Source organism: Neovison vison, chromosome 2 (assembly GCF_020171115.1).
Source record: "Neovison vison isolate M4711 chromosome 2, ASM_NN_V1, whole genome shotgun sequence".
NCBI lineage: Eukaryota > Metazoa > Chordata > Mammalia > Carnivora > Mustelidae > Neogale > Neogale vison.
Window position 1 is genome coordinate 225255992 of NC_058092.1, and position 23285 is coordinate 225279276.

The 23285-nt window shown below is 36.3% G+C and overlaps 1 protein-coding gene across 1 annotated transcript in view; it reads left to right on the forward strand.

Moving 5' to 3' along the window:
- Positions 1-23285, forward strand: part of ATRNL1 (attractin like 1) — an 810828-nt gene that overhangs the window by 175644 nt on the left and 611899 nt on the right. Inside the window, exons 17-18 of the mRNA XM_044240595.1 lie at positions 1984-2172; positions 10328-10546. Of these exons, the coding sequence (XP_044096530.1) occupies positions 1984-2172; positions 10328-10546 (408 nt within the window). The remainder of the gene's footprint in view (positions 1-1983; positions 2173-10327; positions 10547-23285) is intronic.

Below are 23285 nucleotides of genomic sequence, written 5' to 3' on the forward strand. Positions count from 1 at the left end.
TATTTCTTTAAAATGATTACCACGCCTTTCCACTTGCAGTAGTCCATGTGCCTAAGGTAAATTTCACCATCTTTTTATGATGTTGATTCCCTGATAATTTTGGTAAATTTTATCTTTAACTACATTCCCCACTTACTATTAGTGACCTCAGTGTTAACTTGTGAAAATACCAAAATTTTATGGTTTTATGCAATCTTTATTTTTTGATTGAGTCTATTCTTAATTTTGTTAACTTTTACTTTTATAATTACAGTGTTTAGAAGGAAGATTTGTTTTTAAGATTAACAACTAATTTTGAATCATTTTCATCTTATAGATCTCTTTCATTTGGCAAGTAAGAAGAAACATTTCTGTTCTTTTTTTTTTCCTAATATGTCATTTTGTGGTGATTGACTTTTATTATTTTTTATATTGGCCATGACATTCAAACCCCAAACCTGTCTAATTGTGTGGTAATTTTTTATTTGTTTTATTAGCCAGTATAAAATATTAGACATATACATTGTTTTTTTTTTTAAGTTTTTACTTTAATTTCAGTTAGTTAACATATAGTATAATATTAGTTTCTGGTGTGCAGGACATGTGCCCTCCTTACTCCCTATCATCCATTTCAAACCACCCACCTCCCCCCACCTCCGCCGCCCTCCTCCCTTGTCAGCATCACTTTGTTCTCTATAGTTGAACATCTATTTTTTCGTTTGTCTCTCTCTTTTTTCTCTTAACTCATTTGTTTTGTTTCCTAAATTCCACATATGAGTGAAATCATATGTGTGTCTTGAAATGGATTTTTGTTAAGTGATAAAGGAATATTGAATTATTTTCTCTTTTTAAACACTTTAAAAAATATACATAATATAAAATTTACCATTTTAACCATTTTTAAATGCAGAGTTCAGTGTTATTGCATGCATCGACATTATTGTGCATTAATCAACAGCATGTATCTCCAGAACTTCCTCATCTTCCCAAACTCTATACTCCTTAAACAATAACTCTCCAGACCTCCCTCCCCCAGCCCCTGGCAAGCACCTTCTACTTTCTGTGTCTATGAGTTTGACTAATTTATTTACTTCATATAGATGGAATCATAAAGTGCATGAACTTTTATGCCTGGCTTATTTCCCTTAACATAATGTCTTCAAGGTTCATTCATATTGTCATGATATGTTACAATATCCTTCCATTTTTTACATGAATAATTATCCATTGTATGTACATCCAACATTTTGTTTATCCATTCATCCATCCGTGTACACCTGAGTTGCTTTTACTTATTGGCTGTTGTGAATAATGATGCTATGAACATGGGTTTACAGATATCTTTTCCAGTTCTGGTTCATTTCTTTTGGGTATATAGGCAGAAGTGGAATTGCTGTATCATATGGCAATTTTATGTTCATGTTTTGAGGAATTGCCTTACTGTTTACCATAGAAGTTGTACCATTTTACATCCCTACCAGCAATGAACAAGCGTTCCAATTTCTTCACATCCTTGCTAGCATTAAAAAAAATATTCTATTTCATGTAAAGATTTTATAGTGTATTGTTTTATTTTTATTGTTTGTTTATCAGAGACATGTTCACTAATAAGCATTTGTTTTGATAAGGTATGGAATGTTTATGGAAAAAATTTTAGTGGGAAAGTAAATAATGAGTATGTGTGTAGTGCTTAGCCAAAGACAGAAAACTAGGTTATGGGCTACATCTCTATGTAGAAGTTTTTAAATTATGTAACTTTATGTACTTTGTAAAGGATTAAAATTTTCAAAAGAAGTGTGCTTTTCAAATTTGATAATAAATTTAAGAAGTATTAACACCTCATCTTCATTTTCATTTATCGTATTATGTAGTTTTTGCTATAATTTTTATTTCACACTTGGCTTACTTGAAACATTCCCCAAACCTCAAAACAAATGAAACCCATCTATCTGTGCTAAAATATAGTTAACAAATAAAATCATTGTATTTGTTGATTTATTCCAGTCAGTCCGAATCAAAATGCAAGGCCGTGCAAAAAGCCGTGCTCTCTACGGACGTCCTGCTCCAACTGCACCAGCAACGGCATGGAGTGCATGTGGTGCAGCAGCACGAGGCGCTGCGTGGACTCCAACGCCTACATCATCTCTTTCCCGTACGGACAGTGTCTGGAGTGGCAAACGGCCACCTGCTCTCGTAAGTATTCATTTAGAGTGACTTTTCATGTAAAGGCAACACAAATCAATTTTCTGTGATGGAAGGAGGAATTAAACATCTGAAGAAGTTTTTAAAAGTTGGGGAAAAGTTTTTGCTTTTGTTGCAACAAAAAACTGTTGTTTTAAAACCTATTAATGGTATAAGCTCCAGAATTATACTATACCATCAGTTTTGAATTCTAATTATTTTATCCTACATAGGCACACACACACACATTTTGCCACATTTGTGCTCTCCCCAACTCTGAGTGTACGTTGCAGAGAGTTTAACACTTCACGTAGTGCTTATTGCTGCAAAGATCGCAGACTGCTTTGTCGTGCTCCTTCAGTGTCCTCTAATCTAGCAGAGTTCCCATGTCTTACACAACTGATATTTTTGAAGAATCTACACCATTTGTTTTTTTAACTGTCCCAATTTGGATTTATCTAATTCTTTCCTCATGATTGGATTCAAATTAAGCATTTGTTGGCAAGAATATCAATCCTATCAGTGGTGGTGCTTCTACCAGGAAGGCAGGATGCAGTCTTGGAATCACATGGGGAGTCACGGCAGCAGGTCGGTACTGTACTTGCTATCGGTTGTACTTCAGGACTAGATCTTACCCCTTGCTCACATTTTTTTTTTTTTTTAAGATTTTTTTTATTTATTTGACAGAGAGAAATCACAAGTAGACAGAGAGGCAGGCAGAGAGAGAGAGAGGGAAGCAGGTGCCTTGCTGAGCAGAGAGCCCGATGCGGGACACGATCCCAGGACCCTGAGATCATGACCCGAGCCGAAGGCAGCGGCTTAACCCCCTGAGCCACCCAGGTGCCCTCAAATTTTTTAAGGACTTGACTGAGTATATGTATCATACCACTCTGTGGTTATGAGAGTGGCCTTTCTTGTAAAGGCAGATTGCATCACGATACTATTGCCAAGGGAATTGCATAGCACTACTGAGAGCACCTGGTGTCCTTGTAGGAATTTGAAACCACATGCAGCTTTTTTTTTTTTTTTTTCCTTTTGGAAAATGTGGAAGCTGCTGGTCTCAGCGAGCTTTGAGCGGGCAGAAAATATGGTTTATCTTTCCACAATCTACCCTCTGACACTGGAGCTTATCAAAAAAATGCCTTTCCAAAAGGGACATGAAGTATTTGGTCTCTTCAGATTTATAATAAGAAGGTAGGAACAATTATTTATTTCCAGTGCTCCCTCACCTGCTTTTCAATGTTGAATTGATTCATTCGTGCCACACTAATTGGGGTCTGTCCTTTCTGTGACTGATCCAGACTTTGTGTCCTTTTTGGAGAACATACTCTGCTGGTGCCCAGGGTCACCATTCCACAACCACAGTTAGCTCTGGAATTACCTTAGATAAAGTTGGAGTTTAGTGTGTATTCGACCAGAAATCCTTTATTTAAACAAAGCAAAACATCTATTCACTTGCTAAATTCAAGCAGACACAGATGAATGAGAGGAATGAGGAATATGAGAGGAATGCCCAGGAAGCTCACTAGGGCAGAAGGACCAGGAGTCCCAAGGTTTGTTTTATTTTAGTTTTCTTCCCAATACTTTCACTTGCAATAACCTGTGTTTGCAATGAATGAATGCCAGGTCCCAAAGGAACTGCAGTTACAGTGCAGTGAAGGGAGACAAAAGAGCAGCCACTTGAAGCCCCATATGGGTTAAACTCAGGAAGATATTGTAGTTGAAGTGTTCAATGGGATAGGGAAGGGACAGTTTTAATCTTTCTAAGGGAATACTCCTCAGGGGATCTTGTCATACCACGTCTAGTTTTTTCCTCCTAACAATTGCTTTGATAGTTGTTAAACACTGTTACGCCTTCTCTCCGCCAATCTTTGCAGCTCTGGGAGGTCCAGTTCAGGTCTTTGCATCAGTCCACTGGCTTCCCTCTGTTCTCTCCCTCTTCCAAGCAGGCACTTGTAGGTTTCTGAGGAGTTTGGGCCATGACACAGCTTGTTCCTGCAACTTTTTAAAGTTTCGTCTGGACTTTCTTATCAGCCCATTGGCTTCCTTACATTCCTTCCATAGGAACAGCTGCTGCTGCTGTAACCGTGATGATGGATGCAGCATGCATTGTCCGACCATGCATTCTTCCTTCCATCCTTCCTTGAGCTCTCTTGCTTATACTGTAAGAGGAAGGAAGAGCTGCTTCTTTTAAGAGGAGCTTCCTAAGACTGAGATACCCTTTGGTGGTGAATCTACTATTTTGAGGCTGGCGCCCGGGATCTGGTAGCCCACAGACAACATGGCCACCCAGTTATAAGCTCTTCTTGCTCAGATGAGTGACCTTGTCATTTTGAGGTAACAAGCTGCTTAAGACAGTGCAGATGGAGACTCACTGGCCTTTCCAGAGCTTACATCATTCCCAAAGATACCCTCATAGTCTACCAGCCAGCCAAACTTGTATTTGTTCCATATAGGCACCACTGGTGCATGAAGAGCTGAGACAGAACAGTAAGTGCCACAATGTAGGCCAGAACTTCTAGGCTGTGGCTGTTGGGTATATTTGTTTCCCCAGGTACTTGGCATCACGTGGAGAGGTGTTCCTGGTATGGACATGGCTGGGTATATTCGGTGTTGAGCTCCTCGGTGCTGTCCTTTTTAAGGAACTTTATTTATTTATTTTTAAAATTAATTTCTTTTCAGCATAACAGAATTCATTGTTTATGCACCATTCCCAGTGCTCCATGCCATACGTGCCCTCCATAATACCCACCACCTGGCTCCCCCATGCCCCCACCCTTCGCCCCTTCAGAACCCTCAGATTGTTTATCAGAGTCCTTAGTCTCTCATGGTTCATCTCCCCTTCCAATTTCCCTCATCTCCCTTCTCCTCTCCATCTCCCTTTTTTTTTTAATAGGGAATGAGGACGGGCCTCATTCAGCACATGGCACTGGGTTGTTGCAGGCATAAAAGGGTCTTACTCCCACAGAAAACATCTTATTAGGAGTCAGCTGCCTAGGGGAGCTGCATCCAGTGATGCAGTCTTAGGGGGAACTGATAGCACCCAGGCTCTGTTGCCTTCATAATCATGTTTGTCTTTCCACAAACTTTAATGTTTGATGAAAGAAATCAGACACAAAAGATTATATACAGAATGGCTCCATTTAGATAAAGTTCAAAAATAGGCAAAACTAAGCTCTCTTGTTTAGGAATGAATATTTAGGTGGTAAAACTGTAGAGTAAGGCAAAAAATTAATGTAAATGACAGATAGTGGATGCTGCTGGGAGAAAACTAGGGTGCTGGCTAGGACAGGGGTGCAAGGAAGGCAGTGTACCACCTCCAGGCTGAGTGCAGGCACAGAGAATTTCTGTACAATAATTGATTAATCTCACTTTTCTCTATGGGCTTCTCTGTGTGTGTTATAGAATAAAAGGGTAAAGGGTAGTGAAAAAGGAGCTTGTAAACTTTCCAAGGTCTTACATGCTTAAGAACTTCCTAAATCTAAGTCGTCTTCACTATTCACAAATCTTTCTTGTATTCCATGTCTTCCGTCTCATTTATTAACCTTTTGGAGAATAGTCTTTAGTAATTCATTCAAATGAATTCATGGATAATAATCTTTTTGAGTTTTTGTATGTCTAAAGCGTATTTTTTTATGTTCACTTGAATGATTAAGTTGCTGGATGTGGGAGTTCTAGGTTATTCTATCCTTAGACCTTGTAGTTTTTGGTGGTGTGAGTGAGAATTTTCCTGTGAATTTGATTTTCATTCCTTTGTGGGGCATCTTTTTAAAAAAATTCTTCAAGAAATAAAAGATTGTATTTTTTTTTCTCTTAATCCTTGGGATTCCAAATTCTGTAATTCATTTCAATTTCCAGTAATTGAGTTAAATTTTAAAAATGGATTCTCATTTGCTCTTTGAATCTGAAGAGTAGTGTCTTTCTTTACCGCTAAAAATGGTCTTTGATACTTACATTGTTTTCTTCTATTTATTCTTTTTTAGAAATCTTCTATTTATTCTTCCTTATAAATCTTGAAATAGTGGTTGGAATTTCTTCTTCTTCTTCTTCTTCTTATTTTAGTTACCATATAGTACAGCATTAATTTTTGATGTAGTGTTCCATGATTTATTGTTTGCATATAACACCCAGTGCTCCATGCAATCTGTGCCCTCCTTAATAATTATCAATATGTCTTGAATTCACTTGAATTTTCCATCTCTTAGTTACAATTCAGATGTTTTTTCTTCTTTATGGTTGTTTATTTGGGGATTTTTATCTCTTTTAAAACAATGTTTTTGAGAACCTTGCATTTCCACCATGAAAAGTCTAACTGAATTTTTTGAGAAGGTATATGAAACATGATTATACACCAGGATGAAGTGTATCTTCATCACTGATGAGCTAAATTGTGACACATACTGCTGGGAGGGCTGTCTGCCAGAGGTGTGTACATCAGTTGTTAAGTTCTGCCTTTATGTCTTCTGTTTTTGACTCTTTTCTTTTTTTGTTTTCTTGATTTTGATTTCTTGAGAGTTTTGTGTTCTACTTCAACCATTTTTTCTTGGGCAGTTAGTCTGCTGCATTTTTCTTTTCTGTAAGTCTTTTCTTTCACTGTTTGTGTCTGTTGTCATATTTACCTTCTTGGTGGCTTTCTACAGTTCATTTGTGCTGATGATGTCCAATTATTTTTGTTCCACATCCATTTAAATTATATGCCCTTCCCTTTGCATCCTTGTAGGGAAGAGGGCTACTGAACTTCTCTTCAAGGAGATCTTGTATTTTCTGGAAGTAAATACAAGTAAAGCTGGTGGTGATCTACTCCTTGTGAGAAATAAACTCCTTCTCTATTATGTCATTCTTCCCTGCTTTTAACCAAAAGGCTTTTAATGAGCAATAAGGAAATGCCAGGAAATAAAATAAGGACTAGGAACAAAGGTGGCATCCTTTATCAAAATCTGAGTGCAAGGGTGCCTGGGTGGCTTAGGCGTTGGGCGTCAGCCTTCGGCCAAGGTCGTGATCCCAAAGTCCTGGGATCAAGCCCCCATCGGGCTCCCTGCTCGGCGGGAAGCCTGCTTGTCCCTCTCCCACTACCCCTGTTTGTGTTTCCTCTCTTGCTGTCTCTCTCTCTGTCAAATAAATAAAATCTTAAAAAAAAAAAAATCTAGTGCAAAAAGTAGCTGAATATTGTTTCAAAGACATCAGCTTTTGGGCAATGTTTTTATCATACTTCTGCTTTTAACTTTATATCTTGTTATCTTGTTAACATTAAATATTAACAATGGATTTACATGATCATTTCTACTACACATGTCTGGTCTTTCACTAAACATTTAACAGTAGTAAGTCTTCAAAAACATTCTTAGGGTTATAAATAAAACTGTGTTAGAAATAATATATATTTTATGTTGCTTTTGGAAAGTTGTTTCAGGGATCATTTGAGGTTTCCTAGTAAATGGAACTTGAAGGAAATTTTTCTTGGCTAATGAGAAACAAATATGGATTTTATAATATTTGCCAGTGGTTTTTTTCGTTGTGCTATTGTGATATTAGTACTTAAAATTTACAAATTGAAGAAAAGAAATGTATCGTAAGACAACTTTTGCCTAATGTTTTCTGAGAAAGCTTTGTTAATAACTGCAATTATTAATAATTGAGATATTTTATTTAAAATATTGGTTATTCTCTTTGTGAAGATGATCTTCAAAAGGATAATATAATACAGTAATAGGTTTAGTTCTTAATATGTAAAAGTTCAAATAAAAATGTAATTAAATTGATAACAGTGAGAATGGAAAAATAGGAAACACGAGAATATAGTACACTGTCACAAATCTGTATTTCTTTCGGTATTTTACAAGTTTATGTACATGCTCAATTTAAACATTTTTTTCTCGGCAGTTAGGGAAGATAGTCTTTTAAAAATTGATGAAAGTTTATTTTTTAGAGTAGTTTTAGGTTCACGGCAATTTTGAGAGGAAGGTGCAGAGAATTTCTTTATGTCTTCTTCCCCCACACATGGACAACTTCCCCCACGGTCAACATCCCACACCAGAATGGTTCCTTTGTTACAGCTGATGAACCTACACTGACACATCATTATTGCCCAAAGTCTGTCGTCCAAAATCCTCTGCGCTCTCGTCCAAAATCCTCTGCTGGCTGGATTTGTGCCTTTCTTTCCCCACGCAGAAGGCCCGAGCAGGCTAGAGTTGGGTATTTCCCAACAGTTCAGGTGGGCTCCAATAAAGTTTTTCCCGGCCTTGTTAAAAAGAACGGAATGCTCTGACATGTTTCAGGGTGTTTCCTTTTTGTCTTCCCCTGCTGGAAGCACAAGAAGATTTGTCTTTGATGTTCACTGTGAGGACTTTGTAGAGCTCCTGGAGGTTAAAGGAAAAAAAAAGTGTGGGAGTGCCCCTGTGACTGGGTCCTTCTGGGAATTTTAACTCTCAGTGTTGTCCACACTGAGCTTCCAGCAATCGATCAGCTATAGGAGGCCCTTGGATCATGATTTCTTCCCCACATACTGGCTCCTGCAGAGGTTTCAAATGTGGTATACTGTGATTCTCTGCATACTCCTGTCTTTCCAGTCTTGCAGGCAGTGATTTGCTCTGTGACCTCACGTCTCTGACAGATCTAAGAAGAGTTGTTGACTTTTCATTTTGTGCTGCTTCTTACTTTTTGTTAGGATGGAGTGGTAACTTCTGAATGCCTAACATGCTGGATCAGAAACCAGAAGTCTCCAGTAATCATCTGATGACAGAATTTCTTACAGATTGATTTCTCAACCTCTTACACATTTCAAAAAACCATATTGGATGTTTAACAATTTAATTTTTCAAAAAGCCAAAAATAAATAAAATAAAAATGATTGCTCTAATTATTTATAGTTTATATATAGTCTGTCTGCTATTCATAACTTAGGAAAAATAGCATAGGCTACCAAAGCTTCCCTGTATTATTGTCTAAAAAACGTTAGAATCTGTCAGGTTTTGAATCAATATTAAATATTAAAGAATGAAATTTCTGTTAATCTTTCAGCAGTGCCTGTTGCTTTTTATTCTTGAGCAAAAGGGAAACCAACATTACCTTATGTAATAGTTTCATATGTAAAATAAAATCTGAGAATAAAATGTTGCTCTGAACTTGATATTTTGTAACTTGTTATTAAAGCCTAAAATCAAATAGATAAATAGAACTAGAAGATTAACAGTTTGTCATTCAGCAGTGCAAGAAACCCAGCATTCTTTCATCTAAGATTTCCCTAGTTTGGAAAGTATTAGTAGGAATTCTATACTTGAGAAGAGGTTTTTTTTTTTTTTTTTAAAGATTTTATTTATTTATTTGACAGACAGAGATCACAAGTAGGCAGAGAGGCAGGCAGAGAGAGAGGGAGGAAGCGGCTCCCTGCTGAGCAGAGAGCCCAATGTGGGGCTCGACCCTGAGATCATGACCTGAGCCGAAGGCAGAGGCTTTAACCCACTGAGCCACCTAGGCGCCCCGAGAAGAGTTTAGATTTACTTTGCATGTAATACTTGTTCAAGACTTTTTTTTTTTTTTTTAAATTATATGTCCTTAAAAAGATAGTCCTAAAATAAAATTTACTTTCCTAGGAGATATTCATAGACTCCTAAATATAAAACTAGATTTAATCTGGGGTCTAGTAAAAATCTGGGGTCTAGTAAAAATCTACTTCAAATCATCACACAGTACACATGGGGCTTAGCTCTCTCAGGATGGGCAGGCAGCATTTCCACTGGACATCCAAGGCAGGTGCAGAGTTTTTCTTTGGAGGCCCTCACTAGGCCCAAGATCAGCTAACATGGCTCTACACATGGACAAGGGTAAATGAGATCTGTAGGCCCCTAGAGCAGCTTCTAAAAGGTCCTAAAAACAGGTAAAAAAAATTCTCAGCAACCTTTAAGTGCTGACTTCATTTTTCTCTATGTCATAGTTATCACAGTTCTTTTCACCTTTAAGTCAGTCCATTTATCTCCTCTTTGCTCATGATGTATATTTTATTTGGTTTAAGTAATTGCTTTCTCTTAGATATTATTACACAAAATGTTTACATCAACTATAGACAACTTTTCCAGGCTTTTTTTAGACCGTATTTATTTTTCCATTACCTTATAATTCCATTTGAATATAAAGTCATATAACATATTTTGTTACTGTTCCTGTCATGCAGCTCAAAATTGTTCTGGATTGAGAACCTGTGGGCATTGTTTGGAACAGCCTGGGTGTGGCTGGTGCAATGATCCTAGCAATACAGGAAGAGGACACTGCATTGAAGGATCTTCACGGGGACCAATGAAGCTTGTTGGGATGCACAATAATGAGATGATTCTCGACACCAGTCTTTGTCCTAAAGAAAAGAACTATGAGTGGTCGTTTATCCAGTGTCCAGGTAATAAAAATGTGATGAAATTAATTTCAGTTTGGAAACCAAGAATGAGTTGTTCTTTCTTATAATAAATATTCAGGAAAACAATGAGACTCAAATTTCACAGATGAAAAAATATTCTTCCCTATATTCATCTCTATCGTGCAGATGGCATTCTGTTTGGAATCATTAAATAGGCTTACCAAATGCATGGTAGACAGTTGTTATATTTGGCTTCATATGAATTGCTAAGAGGAGAAATAATGGGTTCATGCCAGTTTTCTACCTTGTACTATAGTCTTTTATGTGCACAGTATAATAACTTAAAATTCAAGGCAATTCAGAAGATCCAGTCAAACTTCAAGCTAAGTGTGGGAATGTTTTAAATGATATTTGTGATGGAATCAACAGGCCTCATTTTGAATACCATTCAATTTTGAAAGTCATTAGTTTTCAGGTTTTTTTTTTTTTAATAGGAAGTCTGTTCTTATACTGAAGAAAGCCAATCTCCTAGAAAAATTAACTTACTCAGTATATTTTTATTGAGTGCCTACACAAAGAGTGTTTGAAGTGTTAGAGACATAACAATTAACAAATGAGAGTAAAATCACTGCACTCATGAAACCTGTATTCTAACTGAAATTAACAAAATTAATTACAAACATATGAAGTTACATGCTGTTAAATTGCTGTTAAATAAATGAAGTAAGGAAGGGGGATAAGGCCTGCAGTTTTAAAAGGGTAGTGAGATAAGAGCTCACTGAGAAATAGCAATAAACAATTCATGTAGATGAGGGAGTGAGTCATAGGGATATCTGGGAAGGTGTTCTAGAGCAGGTAACAGTCTGACACAAGGCTTGGATGAAAGAGTTTATTAAGGAGGTGAACCTGGGAGGCACAGTTGAGGAAGCAGTTTTGGAGAAGGGAGAAAAACCAAAAATATTAAGCTGGGTGCTGTACTTAGAAATGTGGCCTCACACCCACTAGGGACCTAGAAGAGCCATGAAGAGTGCTTCTCAGAGTTAACCCACTGACGAAATGGGAGGGTAGAGCACTTATCTATGGATTCTCATTGGTTGAGTGATATCTTTGGAGGTATGGTACTTCTGAGCCGTGCCAGCATGTCTGATCAATAGTTTGCCCTGGCACTAGTGAAAATTCTGAGGTTGAAAAGTAGAGAGACACTGCAGAACTTTCATTAGGTGAGTCACCAACAGTGTGCTGTCCTGAAACCAGATGGATTGTGGGAATGTAGCACAGAGTGCAATGAAACCTGCTACATTAATTTTGAAGTATATGAAAAGCAAAAATGAAAAAAAACCAATTGGTTTGTACAAGATGATTGAATTTAAAGTTTTTTTTTTTTGCTTAGTGAAAGAAACCAGGCCCAAAGGCTACATGTAGTATTATTTCATTTATAAAATGATCTGGAACAGGCAGAAATGTGGGGATGGGAAACAGACCAGTTATTTTCCAGGAGTAGCAAAGGTAGGGATTTATTTCAAGGGGGCCTCACAAGGGAATTTTTTGTGTTATGGAACTGTTCTTTATGATACTGTGTTAGGTTGATACATGACTCCATACATTTGTCAAAACCCATGTTGTTTACCACAAAGAACCAACTTTCCTGAATGCAAATTAAAAGGAAAAGTCAACTAGAATACCAGGGGATCCCAGGATGTAAAGTAAACTGTGACAAGTAAATTTAACTATATTACAAATGCCATAATGTAATATATGTAAGAAATAAATGTAAGAAAAAGAAAAAAAAAAAGAAGAGCTGACCTAAGTAACTTTGGAAAACAATTTGATTTGATACTGTCAAGCTACGGAAAAAGAAAACTATATATAAGATTGTATTCTGGTTAGTAAATTTGTGTATCACATGGTATAAGTTAACATTTCTAACAATACTTTATGCATTTACTAGGTTTGGACAAATAAATTGTGTTTAATTTAAGCTAGGTTTTCCCCTGTCAGAGAAAGAAGTTAAAAATAAGCAAGAACTGAAGACTACAAACAACTGTGGTGTTGGATTAGGGTCTGAGATAATAATGTGGATTCATGTTTATTCTAACATATATACACCAAAAAGTAAATATAGATATGTATGTATACATAGGTTAGTATTGTGCAATGTTATTTCCTAGTTCTGTTTGTCAAGAGGGTCTAGAAGTCATGACATCCCAGTAGCAATGAACATATCTAGTGCCTGCATCTTGGTTTCTAAATACTGTTTTCTAGTGAAAGGAACCATGGTACCATAGAGAAATGGCTAAGTCTAGCACTGGGACAGGGAGAAAACACGATGAGCCCGGAGCATTGTTTGGTGACAGAAAGTAAAAAAGAACTTAAAAAAAAAGAGAGAGGATGGGATCATGATTATGCCAAAGGAACACAGCACCAACCTAAATGAGTTCTCCATGGATGAAATATGAGCAAAAGATAATGATCGTATTGTATTATAACTCAAAAACCTAAATCCTGATTCTGTATTGATTTAATGATTTAATAAATAAACAAATGGTGTGAATGAACAAGAATTCCTTATAGAAAAATTCTAAATAATAAATGTATAAGGAATGAGGGGAATAAAAAAAATCACTCTTCGAACCCCCCAGTATTAATTGCTATAAGAATAATCCACTTAATATAGAAATTGAGGAATGAAATTTTAAGGAGAAACAGGGTGCTTGTGTAGCTTTAAGGCTTCTGGTCAGTAATCACTTCTTTTCTCTTTTTCAATGTTTGAAGTTTTAATTTAAATTCTAGTTATCTAACATAAATTGTAATACTTGTTTTGGGAACAGAATTTAGTGATTCTTCACCAGCACACAACACCCAGTGCTCATCACAAATACCCTCCTTTATACCCATCACCCATTTATCCCATTTCCCCTGCCCACTTCTCTCCAGCAACCCCCAGTTTGTTCTCTATAGTTAAGAGTTTCTTTTATGGTTTGCCCCCCCCTGCCCTTTTTCCTTCCCATATATTTATCTGTTTTATTTCTTAAATTCCACATATGAGTGAAGTCATATGGTATTTGTCTTTCTCTGGCTGACTTATTTCCCTTAGCTTAATACACTTAGGATTCATCAAATGGAAAGATTTCATTCTTTTTGATGGCTGAGTAATATTTCTCTCTGTATATGTGTGTATGTGTGTATACTGCATCTTCTTTAGCCATTCTTCAGTTGATGGACATTTGGTCTCTTTCCACAGTTTGGCTGTTGCTGATAACACTGCTATAAACATGTGCCCCTTTGAATCATTATTTTTGTATCCTTTGATTAAATACCTAGTAGTGTAATTGCTAGTTCATAGCAACTTTTTGAAGAACCTCCAAACTGTTTTCCAGAGTGGCTGTACTAGTTTACATTCCCACCAACAGTGTAAGAGGGTTCCCCTTTCTCTTCATCCTTGACAAAAAAACCTTGCCAAAAACGTTTCCTGTTTTGTTAATTTTAGCCATTCTGACTGGTATGAAGTGGTATCTCCTTGTGATTTTGATTTATGTTTCCCTGATGATGAATGATGTTGAGCATCTTTTCATATGTCTTTGGAAAAATACCTATTCATATCTTCTGCCCATTTCTTAAGTGGGTTATTTGGTTTTGTGTTTTTTTTTGTTGTTGTTGTTGTTGTTTGTTTGTTTGGTTTTAAGTTTGATAAGTTCTTTATAAATTTTGGATACTAACACTTTATCAAATGTCATTTGGAAATATCTTTCTCCATTCCAAAGGTTGCCTTTTAGTTTTGTTGATTGTTTCTTTTGCTGTGCAGAAGTTTTATCTTGAAGTCCCATTAGTTCATTTTGCTTTTGTTTCCCTTGCCTGTGGAGATGTGTCTAGTAAGAAGTTGCTATAGCTGATGTCAAATAGATTACTGCCTGTGTTCTCCTCTATAATTCTGATGGTTTCCTGTTTCACATTTAGGTTTGTCATCCATTTTGAATTTATTTTTGTGTGTGCCAAGAGAAAGTGGTCTAGTTCCATTCTTCTGAATGTTGCTGTCCAGTTTCCCCACACCATTTTTTGAAGAGGCTTTCTCTTTTCTATTGGATATTCTTCCCAGCTTTGTTGAAAATTAGTTGACCATATACTTGTGGGTCCATTTCTGGGTTTTTTAGTCTGTTTCATTGATCTAAGTTAAGTGTCTATTTCTCTGCCAGTACCATACTGTCTTTATCACTATAGCTTTGTAATGTACCTTGAAGTCTGAAGCTGTGATGCCTCCAGCTTTGGTTTTCTTTTTCAAGATTGCTTTGGCTATTTGGGGTCTTTTGTGATTCCATACACATTTTAGGATTGTTTGTTGTAGTTCTGTGAAAAATGCTATTGATATTTTGATATGGATTGCATTAAATGTGTAGATTGCTTTGGGAAGTTTAGAAATTTTAATAATATTTATTCTTCTAATCCTTGACCGTAGAATGTTTTTCCATTTCTTTGTTTCCTCTTCACTTTCTTTCAAAAGTGTTCTATAATTTTCAAAACACAGATCTTTTACCTCTTCAATTAAATTTATTCCTGGATATCTTATGGTTTTTGATGTAATTGTAAATAGGATCGATTCCTTGATTTCTCTTTCTGCTGTTTCATTATTGATGTGTAGAAATGCAACAGATTTCTGTACATTCATTTTGTATCCTATGATTTTATTGAATTCATGTATCAATTCTAGCAAATATTTTTGGTGGAGTCTTTTGGGTTTTCTACATATGGTATCAAGTTGTCTGTGAGTAGTGCAATTTTGACTTCCTTGCCAATCTGGATGCCTTTTACTTCTTTGTTGTCTGATTGCTAAGGCTAAGACTTACAGTACCAGCAATGGTGAGAGTGGATGTCCCTGTCTTGTTCCTGACTGTGGAGGAAAAGCTCTCAGTTGTTCCCCATTTGGAATGATATTAGCTGTGGGTCTTTTTTATATGGCCTTTGTGATGTTGACTTACACTTCCTGTATCCTTTTACTATATTGAGGGTTTTTATAAAAAATGGATGCTGTATTTTGTCAAATGCTTTTTGTGCATGTATTCAGAGGATCATATGGTTCTTAGCATTTCTTTTATTAATGTGTTGAATCCCGTTGATAAATTTGTGAATATTGAACCACCTTTATAGCCTAGGAATTAATCCCACTTGGTTGTGGGGAATGATGCTTTTAATGTACTATTGGATTCAAATTGCTAGTATTTTGTTGAGAATTTCTGCATCCATGTTCATCAGGGTTATTTGCCTGTAATTCTCCTTTTTTAGTGGGGTCTTCCTCTGGTTTTGGAATCAAGGTAATGCTGGCCTCATAGAATGAATTTTGAAGTTCTCCTTCCATTTCTGTTTTTTAGAACAGTTTGAGGTGATTAGGTATTAATGCTTCTTTTTAAAAATTTATTTATTTTTTAAATTTCTTTTCAGTGTTCCAGAATTCACTGTTTATGCACCACACCCAGTGCTCCATGCAATCCGTGCCCTCCACAATACCCACCACCAGGTCCACCCAACTTCCCACCCTCACCCCTCCAAAACCCTCAGTTTGTTTCTCAGACTCCACAGTCTCTCATGGTTCATCTCCCCCTCCAATTTCCCCCAACTCCCTTCTCCTCTCCATCTCCCCAGGTCCTCCATGTTATTCCTTATGCTCCACAAATAAGTGAAACTATATGATAATTGACTCTCTCTGCTTGATTTATTTCACTCAGCATAATCTCTTCCAATCCTGTCCATGTTGTTACAAAAGTTGGGTATAAGTGTCTGGCAGAGTTCCCCTATGAAGACATTTGGCCCTGGGCTTTTGTTTATTGGGAGTTTTTTCATTACTGACTCAGTTTCTTTGCTGGTTATTAGTCTGTTCAAATTTTCTATTTTTTTCCTGTTTCAGTTTTGGTAGTTTATATGTTTCTAGTGTTGTCATATAATTTTTCACAATATTCCTTTATAATTGTGTTTCTGTGATGTTGGCTGTGATCTCTCCTCTCTCTTTTGTGACTCTGTTTCCTTTCTGTTTTCTTTTTGATAAGTCTGGCTTATAAGGGTTTTATAAATTTTAGTAGTTCTTTCAAAGAACCAGCTCCTAGTTTCATTGATCTGTTCTACTCTTTTTAATTGTTTATATATTGCTTATTTCTGCTCTAATCTATATTATTTCCCTTCTTCTTCTGGCTTTAGGCTTCATTTGATGTTTCTTTTTTAGCTTCTTTAGGTGTAAGATTAGGTTATATATTTGAGATTTTTTTTGCTTCTTGAGGTAGGCCTGTGTTGCTTTATTCTTCCCTTTAGGATTGCTTTTGCTACATCCCAGAGATTTTGGACTGTCATGTTTTCATTTGCATTTGTTTCCATGCATTTTTAAAAATTTCTTCTTTATTTCCTGGTTAACCCATTCTTTATTTAGTAGGATGTTCTTTAACCTCTATGTTTGTGTGGTCTTTCCAAAATTTTTTGTGTGGTTGGCTTCAAGTTTCATAGCATTGTGGTCAGAAAATTTGTCATGGTATAATCTCAGTCTTTTTGTACTTATTAAGGACTGATTTGTGACCCAGTATGTGATGTATTCTGGATAATGTCCATGTGTACTTGAAAAGAATGTGTATTCTGCTGCTTTAGGATGAAATGTTCTGAATATACCTGATAAGTCCATCTGGTCCAGTGTGTCATTCAAAAGCCTTGTTTCCTTGTTGCTTTTCTGCTTAAATGACCTGTCCATTGCTAAGTGGGATGTTAAAGTCCCCTACTATTATTGTATTATGATCAATGAGTTTTTTTATGTTTGTTATTAATTGATTTATATATTTGGGTGCTCCCAGTGGAGGCATAAATATTTACAACTGTTAGATCTTCTTGTTGGATAAACCCCTTTACTAAGATATTTGCTCTTCTTCATCTCTTGTTAGATTCTTTGTTTTAAAATCGAGTTCCTCTGTTATAAGTATGGCTATTCTTGCTTTCTTTTGACGTCCATTAGCATGATAAATAGTTCTCCATCCTCTCTCTTTCAACCTGCAGGCATCTTTAGGTTTAAAATGTGTCTCCTGTAGGCAGCGTATAGATGGGTCTTGTTTTTGGTTTTTTTGTTGTTGTTTTTGGTTTTTTTTTTTGTTGTTTTATCCAATCTGATACCTATGTCTTTTGATTGGAGCATTTACATCATTTACATCAGAGTGATAACTGATAGGTATTTACATCAGAGTGATTATGATATAAATTTAGTGTCATTGTATTACCTGTTAAATTATCATTTCTGGAGACTTTTTTCTGTTCCTAGAAGTCTTTGCGGATTTTAATCTTTTTTCCTACTCAGAGAGTTCCCTAATATTTCTTTCCTGGCAAGTTTAGTGTCATGAATTTTGTTACTTTTTGTTTTCTGGGAAACTTTTTATTGTTTCTTCTATTCTGAATGACAGCTTTGCTGGATAAAGTATTCTTGGTTGCGTATTTTCCCATTCAGCATATTGCATATATCATGCCACTTCTGTCTGGCCTGTCAAGTTTCTGTGGATAGATTTGTTGCTAACCTGATTTGTCTTCCCTTGTACATGAGATATTTCTTTTCCCTTGCTGCTTTTAGGACTTTTTTCTTATTAGTATTTTGCAAATTTTACTGTGATATGTCTTTGCGTTGTCCTGCTTTTGTTGGATTTGATGGGCATTGTCTGTGCTTTCGGGATTTGGATGTCTGTTTTTTTTTTCCCCCAGATCAGGGAAGTTTTCAACTATAATTTGTTCAAATAAACCTTTCCCTGTTTCCTTCTCTTCTTCTGGGATTCCTACAATATGAATAATATCTCCCCTCATGTGTTCCAGGCATGTTCTCAGCCCTCACCCTGTCTGTGTCCCAGACATCTGCCCATCTGTCAGCACAGTGCACCTGTGTTTTATCTCAGGGTTGCTGGCTGAGTTTCAAATCTCCAAACTTTAGGGACCCAATGTGGTGTGGATCCACGCTGGTCCTCTGGGGGAGGGTCTCATCATACTTTGGCTGGTGCTGGTTTGCCCCAGATGGGTAGTCATAGGAATGCACAACAGCTTGAAGTTTATGGTAACACTCACCAAAATTTATCATCCAGGTTAGCTGCCCTCAATAAGTGTCTCTACCCTTATGCTATGGGATGGGGCAACACAATATGGGAACTGTTGGCTCTTTTGTTCCCCAAAATGCAGAGCAACCGCTCCCAGATGCACTCCAAGAGTTGGGAAACAGCTCTCCCAGTACATCCTCTGATCATGAAACTTCTTCCTGGCCTCTGCCCTTCTTCATATGAGAACTGGCTCCACTCTTCCACAGTGCATGTTGGTTATGGTCAGCAAACCTTGAGATGGTGAATCAAAGGATTGATTACTTCCAACACCTTAGTAGGAGAAAGGAAAGGTTTGGGGATCAGGCGCTCTATTGGTGAAAGTCCTTGAGTCAAGCTCTGTCTAGGCTTTCATTATGAATTTAATTAATACACACATGCAAAGCAAGGAGTTCTTGAAGCACATGATCACTACAGGTGCCTATATTTTAAACATCTACTCCTGGGAAGAGAACCTTGAGGTGTAGTAAGAATCTGTCTGTCTACTTTCAGCCATGAAAGTTCAAAGGAGGCCTAGTGTTCTGGGCACTCCTCCTTTGCCTTTCAATTAATTTCATCCAGGGAACATATACAAGTCAGGTTTTATCTATCCAGGCACTGTGAATCCCAAGTGTGGACTTCTAAAACTTCAGTCTTTGAGCTCCTCTGGTTATAAAAATGCATAATAATCAGCCCCTCTTGTTTTCCCAGTCAGTGGTTTTGGTAAGTGTTTTTCTTGTGTGATACTTTGTGTGCTGCTCTTTGTCTGTCTGTCTGTCTGTCTCTCACCCCCTTTCTTCTCTTCATGATCAGGGCTCCCTCTTCTCTGTAGCCCATGATACTTTTCCAAATCACTTCTCCACACTTCTTATTTTCCACGATGTGGTTTCTTTTCTCCCTCTAGTTGTGCAGTTTGTTCTCTCAGTCTTCAGATCGATTTCTTCAATGTTCAAAATGATTTAGTATTTATCTAGGTGTGTTTGAGGGATGAGGCAAGCATAAGTTCCTCCTACTAATCCACCATCTTTACTCCCACTTAACAGTTACTTCTTAAACAGGACTCAAAAGATTAACCATATGGGAAAATATTATAAATTGTACTATATTAAGATCTAAGAATTCTTTTCATTGAAAACATGAACAAGGAAAGTTACAGAATTGAAGATACTTACAATACTACCTAATAAAGCCCTTTATCCAGAATTGATATTTTTTATACACCAATAATAAAAGACTACACAAATAAAAAATGGCCAAGATAGTTGAACAAAATGAATTCACAAAAATGAATACTTAAAAGACCAATAGACATCTGAAAGTTTGTTTAATCTCTTTGGTCTTGAGGGAAATGCAAATGAAAACCGCAAAATGATACCACTAATCTCCCATGAGCATGTCTAAAATGAAAAAAAGATAATTTTAAATGTTAGCAAGGATGTAGAACAAATGGAAATCTCATACATTGGTTTTTGAGAAACTAAAAGGTATAAACACTTTAAAAACATTTTGGAAATATCGGTTAAAGCTGAACAAATGTATACCCAATGATTCAAGAATTGTATGTCTAGGCCGTGGCTGGTAAACTGAAATCTGCTGCCAAATTTAGCGTGTGACTTGTTTCTACATAGCTTGTGAACAAGAGTGATTTCACACTTTTTTTTTTTTAAAGGATTTTTTTTTAAAAGATTTTATTTATTTATTTGACACAGAGAGATTACAAGTAGGCAGAGAGGCAGGCAGAGAGAGAGAGGAGGAAGCAGGCTCCCTGCTGAGCAGAGAGCCTGATGCGGGACTCGATCCCAGGACCCTGAGATCATGACCTGAGCCGAAGGCAGAGGCTTAACCCACTGAGCCACCCAGGCACCCCAATTTCACACTTTTAAAACTGAAAAGGAGGAGGAAAAAGAATGGGGAAGGGAGGAATGTAGGAGGGAAGGAAATTAAGGAAGGGAAGAATCTTTGACTGTCTATATGTGCCCACAGTGTCTAAAAACACTTACTATTTGGTCCTTTACAGAAAATGTTTGCTCTTCCTTGGTTTAGGCCCAATAACCCAATAGGAAGCATAGTTATGTTCACTTACAGGACATGCATAGGGATGTTCATAGCAGCACTATTTTAATATCTCCAACCTAGAACTCATCCAAATGTTCATCAACAGTTGGATAATTAAAGAAGTTGATATTATGCACAACAGAACATATAGCATGAGAATGATTAACCTATAATTGTATGGAACAATGTGGTGGCTCTCCCATACACAGTGTGGAGAGAAGGAAACCAGACATAAACAAGACACTGACTCAGTTTACCTAATGTTCAAAAACAGGCAAATCTGTTTTATGGTGTTATATAGGTCAGGAAAGTGGTAACTTTTGGGGCACAGCAACTAATGACTGGAAGGGGGTACAAAGGTATTATTTTATTTCTAAGAAGTTTCCTTGGATTATATTTTTAAATAGATTCTCCATTTCTGACCCTCTTTATTTCTCTCTGAATCACTTTATCGCTTTCTTGGTTGTTTTTCTGCCTTGCTTTAATGCCTCATTAAATTGTGAAGGTTATCTATTTTTCTCTTTTGGATGTCTTATAATTCAGTGTCCATTTTGGGGCTTGTTTTCATTTCCTTCCATAGTTTAGTCAACTGTTTTTTCATTTCTTCCTCTTTTATGTCCATTTCTATTCTTAATTGAATTTCTGATTTAAGGTAGCTTTAAAATAATTCTTCAAATGTTGGTTTAACTATATTTATTGTTTAGAAATTTGTCATAATTTCTTGCTCCATGGTTATATTTTTCAGGGGAATTTTCATCAGTTAAGCTATGTTATATCTGGTTTCCTGATTTTATTGTTATTTTTCTGATTTTTTGGGAATAACTATGTAGTGTCATTTTTTTTTTTTCTTTCCATTTCTGGCATTGGTGTAGTTTGTAGGATTTCTGGTTTTATGGTCTCTCTTTTGTGAGAACAGCAAAGTTGTGGTGGCCAAGATAAGGACTGTGTGGCCTCTGAATTTGTGGCTTTCTTTTTTGTCTTGCAGGAATTTAACTTTCCAATTAATTTCTTTATCCCTTAACCACCTGGTCCTAAAAGCGACCTTTCTTACTTCCCACCTTTTTCTCCATAATCAAGAGCAGTTCTTCAAATTATCCACACTTCTAAGTCATCTTCTTTGTTTCTTGGGAGACATAGTCCTAGGCAGCCTTCATTGTTTTCAGTTATCAAAAAGTTCTACAGTGTTTCCTCATGCTGGAACAAATGGGATTTTAAAGACATAATTTTCTAATGATTTGCTATTTTATTTTATTATTGTTATTTTAAAAAGGTTTATTTATGAGAGAGAGAAAGAGCATGTGTGCACAGAGTGGGAGGAGGGTCTAAATAAAAGGAAGAGAGAATCTTAAACAGACTCTATGCCGAGTGCAGGGCCTGACATGGGGCTCAATCCCACAACACCAAGATCATGACCTGAGCCGAAACCAAGAATTGGATGCTTAACTGACTGTACCTCCCAGGTGCCCCTAATTTGCTATTTTATAGAAATACATTTTATTTTACTATATAGTATCCCTATACTAAGTGACTTTGGTGATTTCTTCTGTTCATCCTGGTACATTTCTTATAGATTCCTTAGGATTTTTTTTAACGTTGCTTTTCAATAAACTGAGTTATTTTTCCTTTCTGAATCATGCATGTTATTTTTGTTCTTTCCCTATTGCTCTGTCAAGACCCACTGTGCAACATGGTATTGAATTAGTGAGAGTGCACATTAATCTTAAATGGAAAGTATTTAGCCTTTAACCTTTAAGTAAAATGTTAACTGTTGGTTTTTCATAAATGTCCTTACAGTCTGAAGAACTTTTAGTGGAGGTTTTGTTTTGTTTGTTTGTTTTGTTTTATTTTGTTTATTTATTTGTTTTAAATCACGACCAGATGTGTAATTCTTCCAAAGACATGCATCTATTGAGCAGATCGTATAATTATTTTTTGTCTTAGTTAATATCATTAATTCATATTGTTTGGTTTTCAAATGCCAAACCAATCTTGCATTTTGGGATAAATTCCACTTATGATGTAGTATCCTTTTAGTATATTGCTGGGTTCAATTTGTTTAAATCTTGCTAAGTATTTTTGGATTTATATTGTTGAGACCCTTGTAGTTATCTCAGGGTCTGGTTTGGTATCATTCTCAAGAGTTGGGAAATACTTTTTCCTCTTCCATTTTCTGGAAGAGTTTATGTAAAATTGGCATTATTTCTTAAATATTTGGTAGAATTTACCTATGAAGACTTCTGGCCTGGAGTTTTCTTTGGGAGAGAGATTTTAACTACAAATTCTTTTTTTTTTTTTTTAAGTAGGTATGAAGCTATTCAGGTTCACTAACTTTTCTTGAAGGAGTTTAGTAGTTTTTGTCTTTCGAGGAATTTATTTCATTGAAGATGTTACTGACAGATATTCATAATAATTGCTATTATCCTTTTCTCTAAAGGATCTTTAGTGATAACCTCTTTTTAATTCTAAATATTGATAATTTGTGTTTTCTCTCTTGAGCAGTCTGTCTGGAGGTTTGTCAGTTTTCATTGATCCTAGAAATAGCTTTTCATTGTATTGATTTTCCTCTATTGTCCATTTGATATTTCATAAATTTCTGCTCTTAATTTTCCTTTCATTTTGCTTGCTTATAGTTTAATTTGCTTTTCTTCTAGTTACATAAG